At 43.0% G+C, this 25,438-nt stretch overlaps 1 protein-coding gene across 1 annotated transcript; it reads right to left on the minus strand.

The window, feature by feature from the left end:
• Positions 1-253: 253 nt before the first annotated feature.
• On the minus strand, positions 254-25,438 carry LOC307137196 (uncharacterized protein). The gene is made up of 4 exons (XM_079834696.1): positions 25,321-25,438; positions 21,174-21,251; positions 20,588-20,854; positions 254-2,935 (listed from the first exon to the last, which is right to left on the minus strand). Exons 3-4 carry the CDS (start codon positions 20,670-20,672, stop codon positions 1,671-1,673), a joined length of 1,350 nt encoding a protein of 449 aa, XP_079690822.1. The 5' UTR covers positions 20,673-20,854; positions 21,174-21,251; positions 25,321-25,438; the 3' UTR covers positions 254-1,670.

A 25,438-nucleotide genomic window follows, 5' to 3' on the forward strand; every position in this document is an offset into this window, starting at 1 on the left:
TCTTAATTCAAGATACATTTACTAGTGAAATGGCATAAGAAATTATGTCTTGTTTTCTGGAGAAAAAAAAAACAGCCTAAAAATGAACAGTGCAATACTTGTTTAATTCTTTAACTAATGTTCTCATATTTGTGAAAAACATTTGAAGTTGTAAAGCTGCTGTTTCCTTGAAAAAGAGATGCTACTGTCATTAGAAAGTGCAATACATTTTATTTTAATCTTTATTTTTTATATATTTATTTTTGTTAGATTTTTCTTCATTTCAATGTTTGGATATTTATGAATACTAATTCTTAAAGAAAATAGATTCTGATACTGATACTGTTATTTACTGTTCTAATAAATCTTCACTGTGAAGCAAAATTTAGGCTACTGTTTTTGCACTGAATTGGAAATGATGATATTTTTCAAAAATACAAAGAATTACAAGGCTGTAGAGAACAGTGCGCCTATTGCAGACTTATATTCTGAGGTTTTAATTACATTATTTTAATATATTCAGTCGTGAACTAAAGTGGGCCGGTCTAAGGCATGAAACTCCAGGGGCCCGTTCTTCGTACGTTGCTTATTACATCTGAGATGATTTGACAGATCCCAGATCTTTTAATCGTGATAACTGATCTCTGGCTAATTTGGTTCTTCCAACGAATTTGCGGATTGGATTAAAATATCTGGATTAAATGATCTAAGATCACAGCGCGTTCTTGTGTTCCCTGAAAAGGGCAGATGCAGCGATACTCGAAACCATGATCAGCAATGCAGCGATTGGCTGGCGTCAAGACAGCAACGTAATGACATCATATAATTAAAAAACCACCTGGCAAAAAACTTGACAAATTACACAAAAAAACCCACGAATTTCTGAACCTTTATAAGGAAACAGCCAAACGACCAAACCAACATAAAAGTTATAATTGATAAATGATAAATGTTTTTTTTTAACATGATTACCAATTATTTATATTCATGATTTTATACAGTATTTGTACACCCTTTACATTTTTATTTCAATGTTGTAATTTAATTTTTAATTCAATTTGAAGCAGATCTGTAACGTGACAGTATTCAAGTTTCTTATGGGTCAAGATCAAATTATCCTCTCTTGCGCTGCATCAAATCACTCCCATAATATCCGTGATCGCTTAAATTAATGCACGGCTCAGATTAACTGCACAACATGTGTGTAAACCAATAAAAATAAAATTATATAAAGTAATTATTCCATCACAAATAAATCGCTCAATCAAGTGTCTGTCTATAGTATTATACATTATCATATACATAGCCCATACAATATAAAATGTTTATATTATTATTTAAAATTATTATTATTGCCCCAGGTTCAGTAATGAACTCTTGTAATAAAGTAGCAGTGGCTGGGACAGATGTTAAGTATCACCTCAAGATGCAATCTAATCCTGTTTACATGAAATAAGCCGCATGAGCAGGTTTAAGCTCACGGACCTGTTGCTATGACAGCAAGTCCAGGATGAGCTTCGAAGAACCAAACAATCCAAGGTCATGCCAAATCGTCAACAATCAAGTCCAGCTAACTGAGTTAGCGAGGTACGAAGAACGGGCCCCCGGGCTGAAAGCGAGTCCCAATCCGGCCCTGGTTTCAATTGACTAGATGTAGTAAAGCTCTTCCCACAGTCACAACACATGATCTCTCACTCCTGTGTGTGTGTTTTTTGGTGCAGTTTAAAACTGCTCAGTCGTGAGAAACTCTTTCCACAGAGAGAACACACATGAGGTCTCTCACCTGAATGAACTATCAGGTGTTTTTTTAGATGTGATGATGAAATAAAATCTTTACCACAGTGATCACACTTAAATGGTTTTTCTCCAGAGTGACGGAGCAGATGAACACTGAGAGTTGATGCTTGAGTAAAACTCTTTCCACACTGAGAGCATGTATACGGTTTCTCTCCAGTGTGAATTCTCATGTGTCTGATGAGGTCTTGTTTTAGTGTGAAACTCTTTCCACACTGAGTGCATGTATACGGTTTCTCTCCAGTATGAGTTCTTTGGTGCTGTTTCAGATTACTAGATGTAGTAAAGCTCTTCCCACAGTCACAACACACATAATCTCTCACTCCTGTGTGTGTTTTCTGATGATCTTTAAAACTCTTCAGCCATGAAAAACTCTTTCCACAGAGAGAACACACATGATCTCTCACTCCTGTGTGTGTTTTCTGGTGCCGTTTAAAACTTTTCAGCCATGAAAAACTCTTTCCACAGAGAGAACACACATGATCTCTCACTCCATCATGTGTTTTCTGGTGCTGTTTAAAACTGTCCAGCCATGAGAAACTCTTTCCACAGAGAGAACACACATGAGGCTTCTCACCTGAATGAACTATCAGGTGTCTTTTTAGATGTGATGATGAAATAAAATCTTTACCACAGTGATCACACTTAAATGGTTTTTCTCCAGAGTGAATGAGCAGATGAACACTGAGAGCTGGTGCTCGAGTAAAACGCTTTCCACACTGAGTGCATGTATACGGTTTCTCTCCAGTGTGAATTCTCATGTGTGTGTTAAGGTCTTTTTTTTGTTTGAAACTCTTTCCACACTGAGTGCATGTATACGGTTTCTCTCCAGTGTGAATTCTCATGTGTGTGTTCAGTTTTTGTTTTTGTGTGAAACTCTTTCCACACCGAGTGCATGTATACGGTTTCTCTCCAGTGTGAATTCTCATGTGTCTGATGAGGTCTTGTTTTCGTGTGAAACTCTTTCCACACCGAGTGCATGTATACGGTTTCTCTCCAGTGTGAATTCTCATGTGTGTGTTAAGGTGATGTTTTTGTGTGAAACTCTTTCCACACTGAGAGCAGGTGTGCAGCTTTTTGGCTTCTGTTTCTTGAGTTTTGAAGTCACAGAGTTTCTTTACATCATTTAGTTTGTGTCTTCTCTCCTTCTCTTCCATCTGGTCTAAAATAAACATATAAAGTAGTCAGAATCAGTTCAATGAGGTTAAATGTGAAAATTAAAAAAACTCAGCAGAAAACAAGAAATCTGGGCCTGTATTTATAAAACCTTTAAGGTGAGACACAGCAGGTTAAAACATCGTTTTTTCATGCAGTGGTCAATTTTGAGATTTTGGCCCAGTTTGCTCCCTTAACATGTGAGCTTTCATGTCAAAATAAAAAAAATGTCAACATTACACATTAAGGTGTTTATTTAATTATATTTTAAGAGTTCACACGTACATCAAATTAAATGGAGTAAAGATTATGCGTATTTGGCGTGCTGTCCGGGGGAGGGCTCCGGGCTCGGAATTTTGGCCCGAACCCAGAGTATCCCCCCATGATGAAGATAGTCTAGAACTAGACTGTATTTTATTATGGATTGTGTTGACGTCTAATGAGTTTATTAAATCAAAGTGAGGAGATGGGGTGGTGGAGGGATGCTAAAAATAAAAACAGTCAACGAAAGAAGGTAAATATGCTGTATATATACACACACTCCTCTTATCGTTGATTAAATCGATTGGCTTGATATGCTCCACATGTGTTTAATTAGGTTTAATTATCTGAGGGTGCTCCACTTGGGTTTGATTAGGTTACATTATCTGGCGTGCTCCATTGTTTAGATAGGTTTAATTATCTGGACGTGCTCCTCCCGAAATTAGTTACTAAAACTTCACTTCACGAGTTCACACGTACATCAAATTAAATGGAGTAAAGATTATGCGTATTTGGCGTGCTGTCCTGGGGAGGGCTCCGGGCTCGGAAATTGGCCCGAACCCAGAGTATCCCCCAAAATGCAAATAACCGGACAGCCACCACGAAACCCCCCAAATACGCAGATAATTGGTGGCCTGACGTTTTGATAGGCCTGGTTGCTAGACCAGGAGGGCCTGTGTTGCCTCTGGTGGGAGCAACTCACAGCGTCGGGCGGAACGGGTCCTACTGGCCGATGTACTGGGAGCAACCTTGATTTGGAATGATCGATCGGGAAGGCTCTTACAACATCTGAGGGGGGCCCGGCTCACTGCAACAGACGAGAAACAACCCTACCGGCCGATAAACGAGGAGCGGTCTTAAATTAAAATTACCGATCGGGAAGGCCCTTGCAACATCTGAGGGGGGCCCGGCTCACTGCAACAGACGAGAAACAACCCTACCGGCCGATAAACGAGGAGCGGTCTTAAATTAAAATTACCGATCAGGAAGGCCCTTGCAACATCTGAGGGGGGCCCGGCTCACTGCAACAGACGAGAAAAAACCCTACCGTCCGGAAAAGACAGAGCAACGAGATTTAACGTGCGCGTAATTTTTTGAAACGGCCAATCGGGAGGGTTCAAGCCACATCTGGCGGGAGATTAGACTCTCGGCGTCAGATGGGTGAGCCCTACCAACCGATAAACGGAGCGTCTTAATTAAAGAGGAAGACTGACCGAGGGGGCCCACCCAGCCTCTGTCTGGAGCGGCTTACTGGCATCAGGTGAGTGGGTCCTATCGGTCAATGGTACAGTGAAAGAGATGTGAAACACCCGGCAGGAGAGCTCTCACAGCATCCGATGGGAGATCGAGACTCACTGCAATCGGATGGGTAAGCCTCGCTGACAGACGGGTGGAAGGTAAATGTAGAGGTTTGTCCAGGAGAGCCCTCGCTGGACAGAAAAAGAGGAAAGATAAGCATTTGACCAGGAGAGCTCTAGCAGCATCCGAAAGTTAAGTCAAGTCAACTTTATTTATATAGCGCTTTTAACAATGTAGATTGTTTCAAAGCAGCTTTACAGTTTTTTAACAGGAAAATAAAGCAGCATAATTTTATTCAGCTGTATAGCCATTATGGAAAAAACGCTGATGTAATCGGTTCATTTCAATTATCATACAGTGACAGTGTGGGCTTTAGATCAATAATTCGATCAGTAATTTAGTTTAAATGGTTAATTTAGTTTATTAATTAGATTTATTTCGATGTTTAGTTGAAAAATTTAGTGTCCCCAACTGAGCACGTCAAGCCAGAGGCAACAGTGGCAAGGAAACCAAAACCCCATTAGGTGACCTAATGGAGAAAAATAAACCTTGGGAGAAACCAGGCTCAGTCGGGGTGCCAGTTCTCCTCTGGCCAATTAACAAACAGCGTATTATTATTATTATTCTGGCAGCTTTATAGTTCAGAGGTCATAATAGATCGGAATATTCGAGGGACCGGGGCAACATGCTGGAGACGGGTTTATTGAGGATGATGTTGATTAAATAATTATTAAGGTGCAATACTTGGAGGCCCTTAACGGTATTAAGATAGGAAACGAGTTGATTGAAGGAGAGACAATTTGAGGGTATGCATGTTATAAGAGAAGTGGAATGCTTTAAACATCTCCAAGCGGTCACATAGGATTGGAAGGTTCTGGGAGAGAACAGCACTGCTGCAGAAGTGGAGAAATTAGCCAGAGAATCTGAGCTCCTGCGAGAGCAGAGGGAACAGCACTGCTGCAGAAGTGGAGAAAATATCCAGAGAAACTGATCTCCTGCGAGAGCAGAGGGAACAGCACTGCTGTGGCAGTGGAGAAAATATCCAGAGAAACTGATCTCCTGTGGGAGCAGAGGGAGAAGCACTGCTGTGGCAGTGGAGAAAATATCCAGAGAAACTGATCTCCTGTGGGAGCAGAGGGAGAAGCACTGCTGTGGCAGTGGAGAAATTAGCCAGAGAATCTGAGCTCCTGCGAGAGCAGAGGGAACAGCACTGCTGTGGCAGTGGAGAAAATAGCCAGAGGAACTCAGCTCCTGCGGGAGCAGAGGGAACAGCACTGCTGCGGCAGAGGAGAAATTAGCCAGAGAAACTCAGCTCCTGCGGGATCAGAGGAAGAAGCACTGCTGTGGCAGAGGAGAAATTAGCCAGAGAAACTCAGCTCCTGCGGGAGCAGAGGGAGAAGCACTGCTGCGGCAGAGGAGAAATTAGCCAGAGAAACTCAGCTCCTGCGGGATCAGAGGAAGAAGCACTGCTGTGGCAGAGGAGAAATTAGCCAAAGAAACTCCGCTCCTGCGGTATCAGAGGGAGAAGCACTGCTGTGGCAGAGGAGAAATTAGCCAAAGAAACAGCTCCTGCGGGATCAGAGGGAGAAGCACTGCTGCGGCAGAGGAGAAATTAGCCAAAGAAACTCAACTCCTGCGGGATCAGAGGGAGAAGCACTGCTGCGGCAGAGGAGAAATTAGCCAAAGAAACTCAACTCCTGTGGGAGCAGAGGGAGAAGCACTGCTGTGGCAGTGGAGAAATTAGCCAGAGAATCTGAGCTCCTGCGAGAGCAGAGGGAACAGCACTGCTGTGGCAGTGGAGAAAATAGCCAGAGGAACTCAGCTCCTGCGGGAGCAGAGGGAGAAGCACTGCTGCGGTAGAGGAGAAATTAGCCAGAGAAACTCAGCTCCTGCGGGATCAGAGGAAGAAGCACTGCTGTGGCAGAGGAGAAATTAGCCAGAGAAACTCAGCTCCTGCGGGATCAGAGGAAGAAGCACTGCTGTGGCAGAGGAGAAATTAGCCAAAGAAACTCCGCTCCTGCGGGATCAGAGGGAGAAGCACTGCTGTGGCAGAGGAGAAATTAGCCAAAGAAACAGCTCCTGCGGGATCAGAGGGAGAAGCACTGCTGCGGCAGAGGAGAAATTAGCCAAAGAAACTCAACTCCTGCGGGATCAGAGGGAGAAGCACTGCTGCGGCAGAGGAGAAATTAGCCAAAGAAACTCAACTCCTGCGGGATCAGAGGGAGAAGCACTGCTGTGGCAGAGGAGAAATTAGCCAAAGAAACTCAGCTCCTGCGGGATCAGAGGGAGAAGCACTGCTGCGGCAGAGGAGAAATTAGCCAAAGAAACTCCGCTCCTGCGGGATCAGAGGGAGAAGCACTGCTGTGGCAGTGGAGAAATTAGCCAGAGAATCTGAGCTCCTGCGGGATCAGAGGGAGAAGCACTGCTGTGGCAGTGGAGAAATTAGCCAGAGAATCTGAGCTCCTGCGAGAGCAGAGGGAACAGCACTGCTGTGGCAGTGGAGAAAATAGCCAGAGGAACTCAGCTCCTGCGGGAGCAGAGGGAGAAGCACTGCTGTGGCAGAGGAGAAATTAGCCAAAGAAACTCCGCTCCTGCGGGATCAGAGGAAGAAGCACTGCTGTGGCAGAGGAGAAATTAGCCAGAGAAACTCAGCTCCTGCGGGAGCAGAGGGAGAAGCACTGCTGCGGCAGAGGAGAAATTAGCCAGAGAAACTCAGCTCCTGCGGGATCAGAGGAAGAAGCACTGCTGTGGCAGAGGAGAAATTAGCCAAAGAAACTCCGCTCCTGCGGGATCAGAGGGAGAAGCACTGCTGTGGCAGAGGAGAAATTAGCCAAAGAAACAGCTCCTGCGGGATCAGAGGGAGAAGCACTGCTGCGGCAGAGGAGAAATTAGCCAAAGAAACTCAGCTCCTGCGGGATCAGAGGGAGAAGCACTGCTGCGGCAGTGGAGAAATTAGCCAAAGAAACTCAGCTCCTGCGGGATCAGAGGGAGAAGCACTGCTGCGGCAGTGGAGAAATTAGCCATAGAAACTCAGCTCCTGCGGGAGCAGAGGGAGAAGCACTGCTATGGCAGTGGAGAAATTAGCCAGAGAAACTCAGCTCCTGTGGGGGTATTCCCATCACTGCAGATTATCCTCTTCAGTAGTTCACCTACAAGCATCAACTTTTGCAGTCTAATACTGAACTATATTCTGAAGGCTTTTACAGAGGGACTTAACTCTTTTCCTGAGTTATAGGTCCTTTTACTCCAAAAAACATGGCGAAAATTGATTTTTAAAGGCTATTGTCAGTATTCTCTAATTTACTAAAGCACAAAATAAGATATCCAGAATCCCCTCTGTAAAAGCCCTCTCCTCTAATTTGTCAACAAATAGAACCAAGAATTTTAAACATGGTCATTTCCAATTTCCAGATTTTGTTTTTGGAAAAGTAGGCAAATTAGCATATATTTAAGTATATTAGGCCTCATTTGCATATTTAAACATTAATTTACACAAAACGTGTAACACATTTTTTTCTTATGTTTATGCCAGTAATAAACTGGTGAGATCTTGTAATTTAAAAAGAATCCCTATTCACCTGTAGTGTCTTGCCTTAAGAAATGCTCTAAAGAACAGTCTTAAGCTTTAACTTAAGTGTCAAAAGATTCTCAGTAAAAGTTGTCTAAGGGTGCGTTCACACTTGTCATGTTTGTTTGGATTAAAGCGAACCCTGGTGCGATTGCTGGGTTAGTGTGGTTTATTTGAACACATGTGAAGCTGCCATCAGAACCCTGGAGCCCAAACAAACGGAGCGAGACGCTAAAGAGACGGGTCTCAGTCCACTTCCATCCCAACCCTGGAGCCCGAACAAGCAGAGCGAGACGCTAAAGAGACGGGTCTCAGTCCACTTCCATCCCAACCCTGGAGCCCAAACAAGCGGAGCGAGCCGCTAAAGAGACGGGTCTCAGTCCACTTCCATCCCAACCCTGGAGCCCAAACAAGCGGAGCGAGCCGCTAAAGAGACGGGTCTCAGTCCACTTCCATCCCAACCCTGGAGCCCAAAACAAGCGGAGCGAGCCGCTAAAGAGACGGGTCTCAGTCCACTTCCATCCCAACCCTGGAGCCCAAACAAGCGGAGCGAGACGCTAAAGAGACGGGTCTCAGTCCGCTTCCAAACCAACCCTGGAGCACAAACAAGCGGACGAGACGCTAAAGAGACGGGTCTCAGTCCACTTCCATCCCAACCCTGGAGCCCAAACAAGCGGAGCAAGCCGCTAAAGAGACGGGTCTCAGTCCACTTCCATCCGGATCCTGGAGCCCAAACAAGCGGAGCGAGACGCTAAAGAGACGGGTCTCAGTCCACTTCCATCCGGACCCTGGAGCCCAAACAAGCGGAGCGAGATGCTAAAGAGACGGGTCTCAGTCCACTTCCATCCCAACCCTGGAGCCCAAACAAGCGGAGCGAACAGCTAAAGAGACGGGTCTCAGTCCACTTCCATCCCAACTAAGGAGCCCAAACAAGCGGAGCGAGCCGCTAAAGAGACGGGTCTCAGTCCACTTCTATCCGGACCCTGGAGCCCAAACAAGCGGAGCAAGCCGCTAAAGAGACGGGTCTCAGTCCACTTCCATCCGGATCCTGGAGCCCAAACAAGCGGAGCGAGACGCTAAAGAGACGGGTCTCAGTCCACTTCCATCCGGATCCTGGAGCCCAAACAAGCGGAGCGAGACGCTAAAGAGACGGGTCTCAGTCCACTTCCATCCCAACCCTGGAGCCCAAACAAGCGGAGCGAACAGCTAAAGAGACGGGTCTCAGTCCACTTCCATCCCAACTAAGGAGCCCAAACAAGCGGAGCGAGCCGCTAAAGAGACGGGTCTCAGTCCGCTTCCATCCCAACCCTGGAACCCAAACAAGCGGAGCGAGACGCTAAAAAGACGGGTCTCAGTCCACTTCCAAACCAACCCTGGAGCACAAACAAGCGGACGAGACGCTAAAGAGACGGGTCTCAGTCCACCTCCATCCCAACCCTGGAGCCCAAACAAGCGGAGCAAGCCGCTAAAGAGACGGGTCTCAGTCCACTTCCATCCGGATCCTGGAGCCCAAACAAGCGGAGTGAGACGCTAAAGAGACGGGTCTCAGTCCACTTCCATCCCAACCCTGGAGCCCAAACAAGCGGAGCGAACAGCTAAAGAGACGGGTCTCAGTCCACTTCCATCCCAACTAAGGAGCCCAAACAAGCGGAGCGAGCCGCTAAAGAGACGGGTCTCAGTCCACTTCTATCCGGACCCTGGAGCCCAAACAAGCGGAGCGAGACGCTAAAGAGACGGGTCTCAGTCCACTTCCATCCCAACCCTGGAGCCCAAACAAGCGGAGCAAGCCGCTAAAGAGACGGGTCTCAGTCCACTTCCATCCGGATCCTGGAGCCCAAACAAGCGGAGCGAGACGCTAAAGAGACGGGTCTCAGTCCACTTCCATCCGGATCCTGGAGCCCAAACAAGCGGAGCGAGACGCTAAAGAGACGGGTCTCAGTCCACTTCCATCCGGACCCTGGAGCCCAAACAAGCGGAGCGAGATGCTAAAGAGACGGGTCTCAGTCCACTTCCATCCGGATCCTGGAGCCCAAACAAGCGGAGCGAGACGCTAAAGAGACGGGTCTCAGTCCACTTCCATCCCAACCCTGGAGCCCAAACAAGCGGAGCGAACAGCTAAAGAGACGGGTCTCAGTCCACTTCCATCCCAACTAAGGAGCCCAAACAAGCGGAGCGAGCCGCTAAAGAGACGGGTCTCAGTCCGCTTCCATCCCAACCCTGGAACCCAAACAAGCGGAGCGAGACGCTAAAAAGACGGGTCTCAGTCCACTTCCAAACCAACCCTGGAGCACAAACAAGCGGACGAGACGCTAAAGAGACGGGTCTCAGTCCACCTCCATCCCAACCCTGGAGCCCAAACAAGCGGAGCAAGCCGCTAAAGAGACGGGTCTCAGTCCACTTCCATCCGGATCCTGGAGCCCAAACAAGCGGAGTGAGACGCTAAAGAGACGGGTCTCAGTCCACTTCCATCCCAACCCTGGAGCCCAAACAAGCGGAGCGAACAGCTAAAGAGACGGGTCTCAGTCCACTTCCATCCCAACTAAGGAGCCCAAACAAGCGGAGCGAGCCGCTAAAGAGACGGGTCTCAGTCCACTTCTATCCGGACCCTGGAGCCCAAACAAGCGGAGCGAGACGCTAAAGAGACGGGTCTCAGTCCACTTCCATCCCAACCCTGGAGCCCAAACAAGCGGAGCAAGCCGCTAAAGAGACGGGTCTCAGTCCACTTCCATCCGGATCCTGGAGCCCAAACAAGCGGAGCGAGACGCTAAAGAGACGGGTCTCAGTCCACTTCCATCCGGATCCTGGAGCCCAAACAAGCGGAGCGAGACGCTAAAGAGACGGGTCTCAGTCCACTTCCATCCGGACCCTGGAGCCCAAACAAGCGGAGCGAGATGCTAAAGAGACGGGTCTCAGTCCACTTCCATCCCAACTAAGGAGCCCAAACAAGCGGAGCGAGCCGCTAAAGAGACGGGTCTCAGTCCACTTCCATCCGGACCCTGGAGCCCAAACAAGCGGAGCGAGCAGCTAAAGAGACGGCTCTCAGTCCACTTCCATCCCAACCCTGGAGCCCAAACAAGCGGAGCGAGACGTTAAAGAGACGGGTCTCAGTCCATTTCCATCCCAACCCTGCAGCCCAAACAAGCGGAGCGAGACGCTAAAGAGACGGGTCTCAGTCCGCTTCCATCCCAACCCTGGAGCCCAAACAAGCGGAGCGAGCCGCTAAAGAGACGGCTCTCAGTCCGCTTCCATCCCAACCCTGGAGCCCAAACAAGCGGAGCGAGACGCTAAAGAGACGGGTCTCAGTCCGCTTCCATCCCAACCCTGGAGCCCAAACAAGCAGAGCGAGACGCTAAAGATCGTTGTATCCACAATGAGTAGAGGGCAAATGTGGAGCAGCGAGAGGTGAAGAGCCTCATCAATATATGCAGATCTGCGTTTCTGCACACCGGAGGAAATCCTGCTGCTGTTCTGAATGTGTTGAGCATTTGATGAGCTCCTTGTGAGTTCTCAGCTGGTAAAGATAAAACCACACGCATGAGATGATGGTGTTTAGTCCAGCACACAGCATTGTTCTGAATGTTCGGTGAGCAACTCTATCGCGAAATACACGTCATAAAAGCCGACCAATCAGGTTGTGAGCGTTTCCCTATGCCTTTGGTTCGGTAACTTTAGGTTCGCTGTTAAAAATGCCAGTGTGAACGCTAAGCGGACCAGGACTATATGTTTTGTTCTTGTTTTTTGGTCAGGACCAAACGAACCAAACTACAAGTGTGAACGCACCCTAAGAGACTTTTATAAAGTATTCTGAAATCCACTACCGCTTCAATATATTTATATATATCCTAATTAAATGTATAATCAATGCCTCAATCAATATTCATCCTCCTATATGATTATGATTTTAATGATTCTTTCCAATTATGAGTTCGCTTATATCAATAGGACCCATGATTGTTTCTTCCTTTATAATTTCTAACGTGTGTATTTGGTCTCTGAGTGGTGACTGAGGGTCTGTCCTGGTGTGTGATGTTTGGCAAAAACACTTGATTTTAACATCAAGTACACACCTCCAACTCGACAGGAATGCAGTAACAGAGATTGCTCATTTAGCCTGGCTTCCAGAGATGAATTATGGATTTTATTTTCCTTTTATTGAAACCCTAAAGAATCAAGATGAATATGGTCTGTACTATTGTCTGTATCTCTCACTGAGAGAAAAGCACATGTTATCAATATGTTTTGGAAAACTTTCTCTGGTTGGGACCTGGGGCCTATACCATGAAGCCGGTTTAGCTAGCTAGCCAGATATGTTTAAGCTTAGTTTGTGCCAATCCTGGGTTTTAGGTACCATTAAAGTGGTTTGGCTTTTAGCAGTGTTCATCTCCATAGTAACTTACGCTCCACAGCTAACCTGCTCCAGGGCAGGTTATGTTCTGGATAAGAGATCTCAAACTGAAATTGGACCAATCAGCTGTGAGCAAAGTGACACACCTCTGATGCAGGAAAGACACTCCTTCTGTTTCTACTCCAAATTAAAGGTCACTAGCTAATGGCTATTAAAGACTTAAGCCTCTGGCTTTTAACAATGCTTATTTAAAATAATAATAATTTGGAATTATTTAAATACAATTTATGAAATTATTATACCCTTAACCAATTACACATGTATCATTTGAGTAAATCAGTCATTAATAGGCATTTTGTTAATATTAAACTAAATAGCCTATATACTGTAAAGGTCATACAAATAAGCTTTAAATTCAACAACTAAATCTATAAAAAATTACATGTGAGCATAAATGTTCAATTCTCTCTATATATCAACTATACTAACTTCATAACTTTTACTTGCATTGACGTATAAGATTTTTCTTAAAGTTGTCCTCGACAGCTCTTTTCTTCTGTGTAAATTTGTTTAAATTCTTAATATTTTTCAATCATGTAATATTCTGTAGAAGAGAGAAATCAATCTCACTGCTTCTCCCGCGAGAAGTGAATCTCAGTTTCACTGATCCACAGCCTGTGATTGGCTGTTCACTGCTGATGTCACAGCTAAACTCCTAAACTCAGGATCAAAGCCTGAGTTGACAGAGAAAGTTGATGATCAGCATCATGGGACCAACAAAGCCTGAATAGATTGGTTTGGTTTTGTCAACTCGAAACTAATCCTGTAACCCTGAGTTTGTTAAACTACCATCATGGTACAGGCCCCAGATCTCACCAACTCCAACCTTGGAGAGACTGTGTATGTGTGTATGTGAACAGTATTCTGTGTTACAGATCAGTATTGGAGGTGGATTACAGACATCCTAAAAGATGAGGGGCTTGTTGTTCTGGTCAAGCTGGCACCTGCTCCAGAATCTGGAAGGTCATTACGTGCCTAATTGACCTATCGTTAAGCCCCTCCCCTCGAACGCAGATGAGCCAATAGCAGTTGAGTATCAGTTGCGCTGGGACCGGAACTCGGACATCTTTAGGTGTCAGCGCCATAGAGATGCATTGGAAAATCCGAAGTTCTCATCGGTTTGATGGTGTTTATGCTACAAAAATGCTAAAATGTCGTGCCTGAGGAACTGTAACACTGACTCCAGAGATCCTGAGAGGATTTTCTGTTTGTCATACTCTCGTTAAATTACGATTAAAGTCCCTGCTAACATACAAACCGAAATAACTAACTGTTCTCACGTCATGTAACACTGTAGGTCAAAAACAAGAAGGTCTACATTTCAGTGCCTCTCCATATTAAACTGCTTATATGTAAATTAATTTCATTTTAGTAGGGCTGTAATCTCCCAGTCGATTAGTCGATTATTAGTCGATACGTTCTGGCTCGACCAAAATTCTGATTGGTCGATTTTTGCCGCGTTCATTTCATTAGTTTTGCCGCGCCGCGTCCATTTCATCAGTTTTGCCGCGCCGTGTTCATTTCATCAGGTGGAAAGCACTAATTGCTAATGGAGGTGTTTTAAGAGCACCCGTTTCACAGGTAACAGTCAGAACACCCCTCTTGTTTTCACTTCTTTTGGATTAGTCCAATCCACTGGCGAAGATAAGTCTCTCGCGGGTCCTTTGTTTTTCATTCCCCTCTGGCTCAAACGCACGCCCATAGCGGTAAACTTGAGGAACGCCCATCAACATACACATGAGGGGAAGCGTCACAACACCACGCTTCAATCGTGCCGCAAAAGTGGATCTGTATCATCAGTCGTGCCGCAAAAGTGGATCTGTACTGTCAGTTTTGCCGCGTTCATTTCGTCAGGTGGAAAGCACCAATTGCTAATGGGGGTGTTTTCAGAGCACCCCTGTTTCACAGGTAACAGTGTGTCTTCAGAACACTCCCTTATTTTCATTTCTTTTGGATTAGTCCAACGCACTGGAGAAGAGAGACAGATTGAAGAAGGCTAGTTTGCTGTTTATTATTTATTTAATTGTGAGAGTGTTTCTTCTCTTGATCTTGTTTAATAAATATTCCTTTTTTATTAAAGTGGACGTGCCTTTTGTGTTTAAGAGTAAAAGCTTTAAGTTAATAGTCTATTCGTGTCTCAGCCGCGAAGCTGAGCTGAGCTGATCCTATGTTCACGGAGCGGCTGAAATGATGGTGTCTGTCAGTTAGTATAATACATATGACAAAAACAATTGTCTAAATTATGTTGCATATTACTCAAAAGTTCTTGTGATGATATCACTAGTTGACAACATAGTACTATATTTTCGGAAATCATAGGCTTCTATGATATTGCGCAGGTGCACGTGATGCAATGCTGTCAGAGCCAAAAGACTCGTGTGTCAGACTCATTTCAGTGCAAAATAATCAGGTCAAAAACAATTTAATATACTGCAAATAGCCTACTAGTTTTTTATGTTTATTTGTAATTCATTTAGGCAGACAACAAGGCTACCAAGTACTGCGCACAGTGTGCAGCTAATTAATTTAACGTTTTTTTCCCTAACTTCATTTTTAGTCGATTTTTAGTCGAAAATTTCAGGACTTCAGTTGACCAAGATTTTCTTTGGTTGATTACAGCCCTACATTTTAGATATGTTTAAGGTCTACATTATCTGTCCTACTAAGGAGGACTCCTATTTTGATGGGTATTATAGTCTCCGGGTAACGAAAGGAAGAGCTTGCTCGCAGTTTATCGGAGTTGTTTTGCAGATACAAAGTTTACCAGTTATTAACTGCACCCTCGAAAAGGCATACGGTCTGTGTATATGTTTGTTTACTGTTAGTTGTATATAGTTGAGTGTTTTTGTGTAATTTGCACTTCTTATGCTTTGTTTGTTCAGCTCTTACGATGATTTTCTGCGACGTGTACCTATTTCCTCTGCTACATTAATGTCCATTCCAATTGGTCTGTGGAATTGCCAGTCTGCTGTAAACAAAGCAGACTTTATTCCATCTATTTCCGCTCATTCACATCTGTCTCATGGCTCTAACTGAAACCTGGATCAAACCAGAAGACACTGCCACTCCTGCTGCTCTCTCAAATAATTTCACTTTTTCACACACCCCACGCCCGATTGGGAGGGGTGGAGGTACTGGTTTGCTCATCTCAAATGATTGGAAATTTGAGCCCATTCCTTCTCTATCTGGCAACTGCTCATTTGAATCACACTCAATCACTATCACTCACCCGGCTAAAATCCATGTTGTAGTTATTTATCGCCCTCCAGGTCAACTGGGTAACTTCTTGGAGGAATTGGATATTTTACTCTCTCACTTCCCTGAGGATGGCACTCCTCTGGTACTGCTTGGTGACTTCAAAATCCACCTTGATAAACCCCAGGCTGCAGACTTCACCACTCTTCTGACCTCGTTTGATCTTAAGCGAGTATCTACTACAGCTACTCACAAATCAGGTAACCATCTGGACCTGATCTACACACGCTACTGCTCCACAGACAACACTTTAGTTACTCCACTGCACACCTCAGATCACCTTCTCATCACTCTTAACCTCATACTGACTCCGGACACAACACGCACTCCTCCGCAGATCACCTTTCAGCGTAATCTACGCTCGCTCTCTCCCTCCCGTCTATCCACTATGGTTTCATCCTCACTCCCTCCACCTGCTCAGTTCTCAGCACTAGACACTAACAGTGCTACTGACACTCTTTGCTCCACTCTAACATCCTGCTTAGACAACCTCTGTCCCCTTTCATCCAGGCCAGCCCACACCACCCCCTCTGCCCCCTGGCTGTCCGATGTTCTCCATTAACATCGCTCTGGCCTCCGGGCAGCAGAGAGGAAGTGGCGCAAAACTAAAAATGCTACTGAACTAACCCTGTATCAGTCTCTTCTCGCTTCTTTCTCTACTAATGTCTCCACTGCTAAAACTACATACTACCACAACAAAATCAACAACTGCTCCAACTCTCGTGCAATTTTCAAAACATTCTCTTCGCTCCTTTGTCCCCCCCCCCCCCCCCCCTCCTTCGTCAACTCTTACAGCTGATGACTTTGCATCATTTTTCACAAACAAAACCTCTTCCATCAGCAGCCAATTCTCCACACCACAAACTGACACGCACATCTCAACAACCATCACACACACGCTCCCCTCCTTCTCTCTGCTCTCTGAAGCAGATGTCTCCAAACTCATCCTATCCAATCATCCCACTACCTGTCCGCTTGATCCTATCCCCACCCACCTCCTTCAGGCCATTTCTTCTTTGGTTACTCCTGCACTCACTCACATTGTCAACACCTCTCTTCACACCGGGACTTTCCCACCAGCATTTAAGCTGGCTCGGGTAACCCCACTGCTTAAAAAACCCTCTCTAAACCCAGCACTTTTAGAAAACTACAGACCGGTATCCCTTCTACCTTTCATTGCAAAGACACTTGAGCGGGTTGTGTTTAATCAGCTCTCTACGTTTCTTGAACAGAACAATCTCCTGGACATCAACCAATCCGGTTTCAAAAGCGGCCACTCAACTGAGACTGCCCTGCTCTCAGTTACGGAGGCACTGAGACAGGCAAGAGCAGCCTCCAAATCCACAGTACTTATCTTACTGGATTTGTCTGCTGCTTTTGACACAGTTAATCACCAGATCCTCCTGTCAACTCTCATGAAGATGGGCATCTCAGGAACAGCTCTCCAGTGGCTCAAGTCTTATCTCTCAGGTAGGTCCTTCAGGGTGTCATGGAGTGGTGAAGTGTCTAAGTCACATCATCTGGCCACTGGCGTTCCCCAGGGCTCAGTGCTTGAACCACTTCTCTTCTCCATCTACATGTCATCATTGGGATCGGTCATTCAGAAACATGGCTTTTCCTATCACTGCTATGCCGACGACACTCAACTCTACTTCTCATTTCAACCTGATGATCCATCGGTTGGTGTTCGTATTGCGGCCTGTCTAACAGACATTTCAGCCTGGATGAAGGAAAATCACCTGCAACTCAACCTTGCAAAGACAGAACTGCTTGTGGTCTCAGCCAAACCAGCACTGCATCACAATCTCTCCATTCAGCTAGGATCATCAACCATAACTCCGTCCAGGACAGCCAGGAACCTTGGGGTTGTGATTGATGATCAGCTAAAATTCACTGACCACATTACTGCAACAACCCGGTCCTGCAGATTTGCACTATTCAACATTAGGAAGATTAGACCCTTCCTATCAGATCATGCCACACAACTGCTGGTACAAGCTCTTGTTCTCTCCAGACTGGACTACTGTAATGCTCTTCTAGCAGGCCTTCCGGCATGCACTATCAAACCCTTGCAACTGATCCAGAATGCAGCGGCGAGGTTGGTCTTTAATGAGCCGAAGAGAGCACACGTCACGCCTGTCTTCATCAGTCTGCACTGGCTGCCAATAGCCGCTCGCATTAAATTCAAGGCACTGGTGCTCGCCTTCAAAACATCCACTGGCTCTGCACCAATATACCTAAACTCGCTCGTTCAGACTTACACACCCTCCAGGAACTTGCATTCTGCCAGTGAACAACGCCTTGTGGTGCCATACCAGAGAGGCATGAAATCGCTGTCACTGACCTTTTCCTGGACCGTTTCCACCTGGTGGAATGACCTGCCGATCTCAATTCGTGCGGCCGAGTCTGTAGCCATTTTCAAAAAACGTCTAAAGACACATCTTTTCCAGCAACACCTGACCAATCGAGAATAGCACTTATCATTCTATTCATTGTCTGTCTGTCTAATTTATTTATAAAAAAATAAATTAAAAAAATTCTGTTCTGTGCTAGATTAACTGAGACTTGTTACAGCACTTGCATATTGTTGATATTGTTGCCCTTGACTGCTCTAGCTGCTTCTATTGCCCTCATTTGTAAGTCGCTTTGGATAAAAGCGTCTGCTAAATGACTAAATGTAATGTAATGATTTTTTGGAGTGAATAACGATGCAATAAACTTGATAAACCATCAGTTAAGTTTGGCCATCATTCGGACGGGATATACGCTACAATCTGTGTCCAAAAACATCTTGGGATAAGGTTTTCACACTGACAGCTGTACATTGTAAGATATAGCAACTCCGTTTGTTTGTCCGAGTTAGCAACAGTAACTAAGGGGGGCAGGGCTTACCGATAGGTCAATTCCGGGGTGAAAGCGTCAACAAGTGATATCTGTGCACGTGAATCTGATTAACTGACAATGTGTGGAAATTTACTAAGACTGTCCATTTTCTCTGAGCCAATCAGAATCATTCCACATGGCAATAATGACGAGGTTAGACCTTGAAAACAGTAGAACTGTTCAGAAATTGTATGTAGGATAGGTGGAGGTGGGGAGACTGTTAGAGGGAGCGCGGCCTTCGAACTCCTCGTGAGACTTGACGCTGCTTCTCCTGATGAAACTGCAAACTAGGGATGCACTGATCCACATTTTTTCACTTCCGATCCGATCCCGATACCTGAATTTGGATATCGGCCGATGCCGATACTATTGCGATACTAGAGCTGTGATTACTTTAATATTATTATTATTGTTGATTTTATATGATGCTGAAATAAACTCCTCTCAAAAGGCAAGTATGATATGTACCTATTAGGGATGAAATGGTATGGAAATTTCACGATTATAGTGACCCAAATTATCACGGTTATCAATATCATCACGGTTTTGTTCAAATAAGATGAAAGTGTTCAAAAAGTGCACACAAACATTTCAACAAGTTTTATATTTGAAAATCAACAAACAACAAATAAATTAAGCAGCTCTAAGCACTTTTTTTTAAGCTAGATTCTATTCTGTGGGATTTCCTTCCTTATAATGGCCGTCGTCAATGGCAACACAATGCATAAATCTTTATTATATATCTAATCTCTAATATTATCTCTGTAATATTCTCAAGCAATATTCTCATCAGTGTTCTATCAGCTATGACCACTGATCAGTGGCTATGACACATTTAAGTCTAGCATATTTTGTGTAAGAGCCCAAACAGTACACTAGTGAAATAAAGCATATATTGTCATATGATTTGAGTTTATTTTATTAAATATCAAAAATCCAAAAGGTGTGCGTCATACCTGACACCTATACACTTTACAGTCAGTTTTGACTAAGTCATTCTCTTCAAATGCCATTTAAGTTAGCAACTTGTAAAGCCTATACCAATGTTTTATGTAACTTTAGAGACGGTCCCTAATTCGCGAACGTCAAGCCGACTTTATGGCAGTCATGTCAGATGCGCTGTGGTTCTGCTGTGTTTGTTTGAAACTATTTTCGCTGCTGAAATAGAACAAAAACTGTCAATCACTGTGGATGAATCAATCTCCTGCGTACATCGCACGTTTATCTCTGCTTTGAGTGTAGATTTCAGCTGATTAAAGTGGCACTTAAGTGTTACAAACTCAGGACTATAATGTAAACACAAAATGGCCGCCCTTAACCACTGAATCAGCCAATAGTGAGCCTGAAAGGGTGAAGTCACAGCAGCATGACACCAATCATTTAATCCAATTATAGTAAAATAATTTATTTAAGATTGAAACTTTAATATTTAAATGTCACGCTTCAAGTTACGTCAAGCGTGAACTCAACCCTCTCATGCTCGTGCTGATGACCGTTGGTCAGAGACGATAGTCTACAGTTTAAAATATTGGTATTTTTCATACAAGCACGTATCGTTTCACTTCAGAAGACATTGATTCCTCCATTGGGGTCGTGTGGATTACTGTAGTTATTGCTGTACGTGCGGTTTGATGCGTCAACTTTTAGGAACACAAATGAGTTTACATAAGCAGAGAATATTTATTTTTCGGTGTTCATCTGAAGAAAGAAAGTCGTATACATCTCACATGGCATGAGGGTAAAAAACTAGTTAAACGGTAAGGACATTTCTGGCTGTACTGCATTTTCTTTTAATGCATAATACAGAATAGCAGATGTCACACTTACCCTGTAAAAACATGGAACAAGAGTATATTTCCCCAGAATTAAAAAAAAATTACTTGACTTGAAACACGAAAGCCCAAACTAAAAAAAGATGCACTTTTACTGCTTATTATTTCACAGCTACTAAAGCAGTCAATAATGAAGAATCAAGAATGGACACCAACCTATTTGTTCCTCAGTATCTTCATGTTTCATTCTGGATGGTTCAGGATAACTCATGTCTTCAATCTCCTCTTTAATAAACTCCATCTTTAACGGTCACACAGATTTCAGCTGCTACACCTGGAGTTTGTCCTTCTCTTGTAGGATGATGGGAATATTCCCAGTATTTATTGGTGAATTGTTGTGGGAGGGGCTTCAGTGGTGGGAGGGGCTTCACTGCAGGTGTGAACTGTGATCACTGTGAGATACTGACGCCCACAGGACCAGATCTGGAAAAATCAAGACAAGTTACTGAATTTATACTGAATTACCAGACCTGGCTTAATTTTTATTTTGTTAATATTTTTTATGAAGAAAGAAAAACATAAATATTTATTAAAGCTGCAAGCAGCATTTATCGGGGTTCAAGCATTTTAAGGCCTTTAAGCACATATGCATAAAAAGATAAATATACGCCATCTGCAGAGGCGTAACAAGCTTTTCAAAAGTGTGGGGGATGGATGTGGTTTATTGTTAACAATAAAAACGATGAATACAATGACAGAAGGGTACAAAAGGTATAACATACAAGATATATAATATACATACCTCAGGTTTTTTTTAACCACAGTGTTCGGTTCAGTTCGGTTCGGTTCTGATGGCTTGTCACATCAGTTTTTTGCTATTCTATTCTTAGGCGACGGGAACAGAAAGAAGTTAAGGAGAAATAAAATGCTTATAAGACTTGAAAAACCTGTACACATTCCTAGTGTATAGTATAATATAAAATAAATATATATAAAGACTTACACTGGCAGCTCAGAGCTCAGCAGCATTTAAGTATGAAATTTAATGAATAAATGTAAAAATAAAACACTACATAGACTTCACTATAAAATATACATTGATTCTTATTAAAGCTACTGTATTAATGTTTTTCAGTCAAGAACAGAGAGTGCTTTTCTATGTCTTTTGTAGTTTTATTAACATTAAAGTCCCCATAGTAGGAAATAATATGGAAGCCAATGGCTACCATCAATTGTCTGTGTTCAAGAGAATACATTTATACAGGTTTGGAACAACATTAGATGAGTAAATAATTACAGAATTTTAGAGGTGAACTGTCCCTTTAAGAACAGTGGCATCCCTAAAGCGTTTGTGCAAAACTGCGGGAAAACTGCAGAAAAACCCGCGGGTGCGACGCCCCTGGCCATCTGTATATTTATTGCCATCTGTATATTTACTCACTGTACATATTCACCTGTAAATTCTGTTTATAGTAATAACCATCTCTCTATTTATAGATATATTTATATATATTCTGGTTAGACCTAAACTTCATTTCGTTGCCTTGTACTTAGTGCTGGGCGGTATGACCAAAAATGTATATCACGGTATTTTTCTAAATTATATCGGTTTCACGGTATATTACGGTATTTTTTCCCCTATGCATGACCGGGTGTTAATCACATTTTCTACTGATTGAGAGAGGAAATACTGCAGGAGATTGACTAGAATGCCCTGTTTTACTGTCATGACGAGTGAATATTGTAGAAAAATTCCACACTAGAGTTAATAGGTCTACAGGTTTACAAAATGATGCTGTGGAGAGACAACAACCAATAAAACACAGACATGCAACACGCTCAGAATCATACTTACAGACACCTGAATATTAAAAGTTGAGTTGAGGGCACCTTAAGCATTTTAAAAATCTAATCCTATATAACAACAAACTGCCAAAACGAGGAGAAACGCGGATATTTGCAATACATTTAAGAGCACTCTATGAACGAATCACACACGTCAGTTTAACACAGAAAGAATAAAGCAGTTACTTTTTGCCCATTCTTCTTTGAATTGTCAGTTTATTTATTAACTTACATCATTGTCTTTTGTGTAGCAGAATAATCCATCGTGTCAGCGCGTTCGTGATCAGACATAGGTTATCAGTGTAATCAGTGCATACATTTCATTTTAATAAGACGTGATGAAATATGCGCGCATACACGCTTCTGGTTCATGTCTAGAGCACTAGAGTTTATGAAATATGTCCATAAAAAATTTAAACGCGCTCGCTCCGGTCTATATCAGTGCTATATGACCCATGTGGTGAGCGTTGTTAAACTCATCGCAGCGCTACGTGCAGAAACCGCTCTCTCTCGCGCGCCGCGTGTAGTTTGAATTCTCCACTATAATCAAGGGCTGAATCCGACATCGCTCCCATAACCTCAAATATAGCATTATTTGGAGGGCACAGCGCTTTTTAGTGGTGTCTGAAACCCTAGTGGACGTTATTGAGTGCACTCATTCTATCCCATTGCACCGCAATAACGAGTGTACAGCCGATGTACACACAACGGTTGTCCGACTTCACGCACGTTTTCATTCACTCCTTCAAATAAAGTGATAGCGTAGGGAATAGTGAATGAGAGTATAGGATACAGCCATAGGCTGTGCTGTAATGCGATCTCAACTGTGCTCTGACTGCTCTTACTACAGTGCATCAATGAAATGCGTCCCCTCTCAAACAATGACGCGCTGCGCCGCGTTCCGAACGTTGTTTAAGCGACATACCGGTATTGCGGTATCATCAAAATTCATATCATAAAAAAAATAAATACCGGTATTCGGTATGAACCGGTATACCGCCCAGCACTACTTGTACTTGTACTTGTGTAATGACAATAAAGTTGAATCTAATCTAATCTAATATTATGTTTTATTTAGCAAGCATGTAACCCCTTCAAAAACCAAAAGTAACTTATAAACAATCATATAAGAGATTCAAAGGGTACAGCCAACAGAACTGGGAGCAAGGAGGACTGGGAGGTCAATTGCAAAATAAGAATTTAAGCAAGGAAAATTAATAGGAAAAAGAAAATAATGTTTTAAGTTACATTAAAATAAATGGACGTAAATATGATCAATAAGTATGCTAATGGTTCTTAGCAAAGTATTGGAAACAATAGTTTGTGAGCAAATGTAAGTGTTTAATAATTTTCAGCATGCACATTGAGAAGGAAACTCAACAGGCACAGCATTAACACAGATGACAGACGATTGCTTGGCACAGATTGATGAAAATAAATTAGGCACAGTATTGTTAGATTTTATTTTACAATTACTTTTCATACTGTATATTGGTTTAAAAGTCATCTGTTTAATAGGGGACATTGTGTATTTTATATTGGACGTTGAGGTTATAGCCATTTTCATGACATTTTTTCCTCTTACAGCGCCACCAAGTGACCAATTATCAAGATATTTTTCAAGTGACCGAAGTTTGAGGTCATAGACATGTGACCCGAATTTTGCGAAAATATCTTGTTCAGTTTCCTAAAGTTATAGTCATTTTAGTAAAAGTGGCCCCTGACACATTGAACTTTTTCTTTCTCCTTAGCGACCATGAATTGAAAAATTTAAATTTTTTCATAATTATTAATAGTCTCTCTCCAAAAAACATTTCTACAGTGGTTTGGTTCCAATCAGGGAAAAATTGTGGGAGTAGTTCACAAAAGTAAGTTTTTCAAAAAACCCAAAATTTCCCAAAATTGTCGCCTAAAGGGCAAGCCAATCCAGTTTTAGATGGAGAATGATGCATCATGGGAAAATTAACGAATACAATAGGGTTTCAGCACTTCGTGCTTGAACCCCTAAAAAGCCAAAATATTAAATGTCATGGATGTATATTTACTGAGTAATCTACAATTCTTTAGAGGGGGGTCAATATGACAATTTTCACCTGAGATTCAGAGCCAAATTACAGGAGGGTAAAATGACTTTAAAAAATATGGCAGCTTTATTTTACTTTTAAACAGAGATTGGTAGGACTATTAGTCAAATCTGTTGACTTTAGCCATCTTTGTTGCATTATATGCCAACAGTGACTGTTCAAAAAAAATGTGTTTTTTGCCCCAAGTTTGCATGCCTGTAACTCAAGAAGTATTAATGATATCCTAAAATCATCTTATATTCTGATTCTTATCAAGCATTTATTTTGGTTTCTTCATTTTAAAGTTAGAGATATGGAGATCTTAATGTGGTTTCATGAGTAAATTGTTCACATTTTCAGTGGCCAAAAACCAAACGTGGGTCACTTTACACACAGCTGATACTTTTGTCTTTTACAGAGGAATATCTGAACAACAAATAATGTTGAAACTAGAAATGCATCTCGTTTTTTCTATAAACACAATTGCATAGAATATACCTGAGTGCCATAAAATTTGTTAAAGTTTGTGTGCCTGTTATTCTAAAATTATTAAAGATATCTTGATATCCTTCTATTCTTAATTCTTTTCAATGGGTAAAATGGTTGATTTGACATGGAATGACCCTTTAATTACATTTAAATTAAGTGAAAATATGTTTTCTGTCAGGAATATGGAGTATTTTGATACAAGTTAGATATTAATTGCATTAAAACAAGGTTTGTTCAACTCCTGTCCAAAGTCTGAGAGAAACAACAGGACCATCATGTTTATCTGAGCTGCTGAAAAGCCTCTTTGTCTCCTAAAGTTCCCTGTTTTCCCCTCATTCATTATGCTGATGTCTGAGATCTTCAGTAAAGTGGCACATTAAGCACATTTTATTGGTGTAATAGAGTCAGAGTCTGTGAAAAACTCTCTGCCAACATATTATTACACTCATAATAAACCAGGACACACAACGCATTTCATTACATTGGTCCTTAAACATGTAAACTCTGGAGCTAATTAATGTTAAACTCTGTAATCTGAGAAACATCTCTCACCTGCAGACTGGAAATATAAGGCATCCGGAGAAAATATTACACTTTTGTCCTTCATTCACGATCGTTAACAGCGTCGCTTTCAGCTTCAACTGATCTCAGCTCGTCTCTCGCGCTTCTC

Source organism: Gobio gobio, assembly GCF_949357685.1.
Source record: "Gobio gobio genome assembly, chromosome: 14".
Lineage (NCBI taxonomy): Eukaryota > Metazoa > Chordata > Actinopteri > Cypriniformes > Gobionidae > Gobio > Gobio gobio.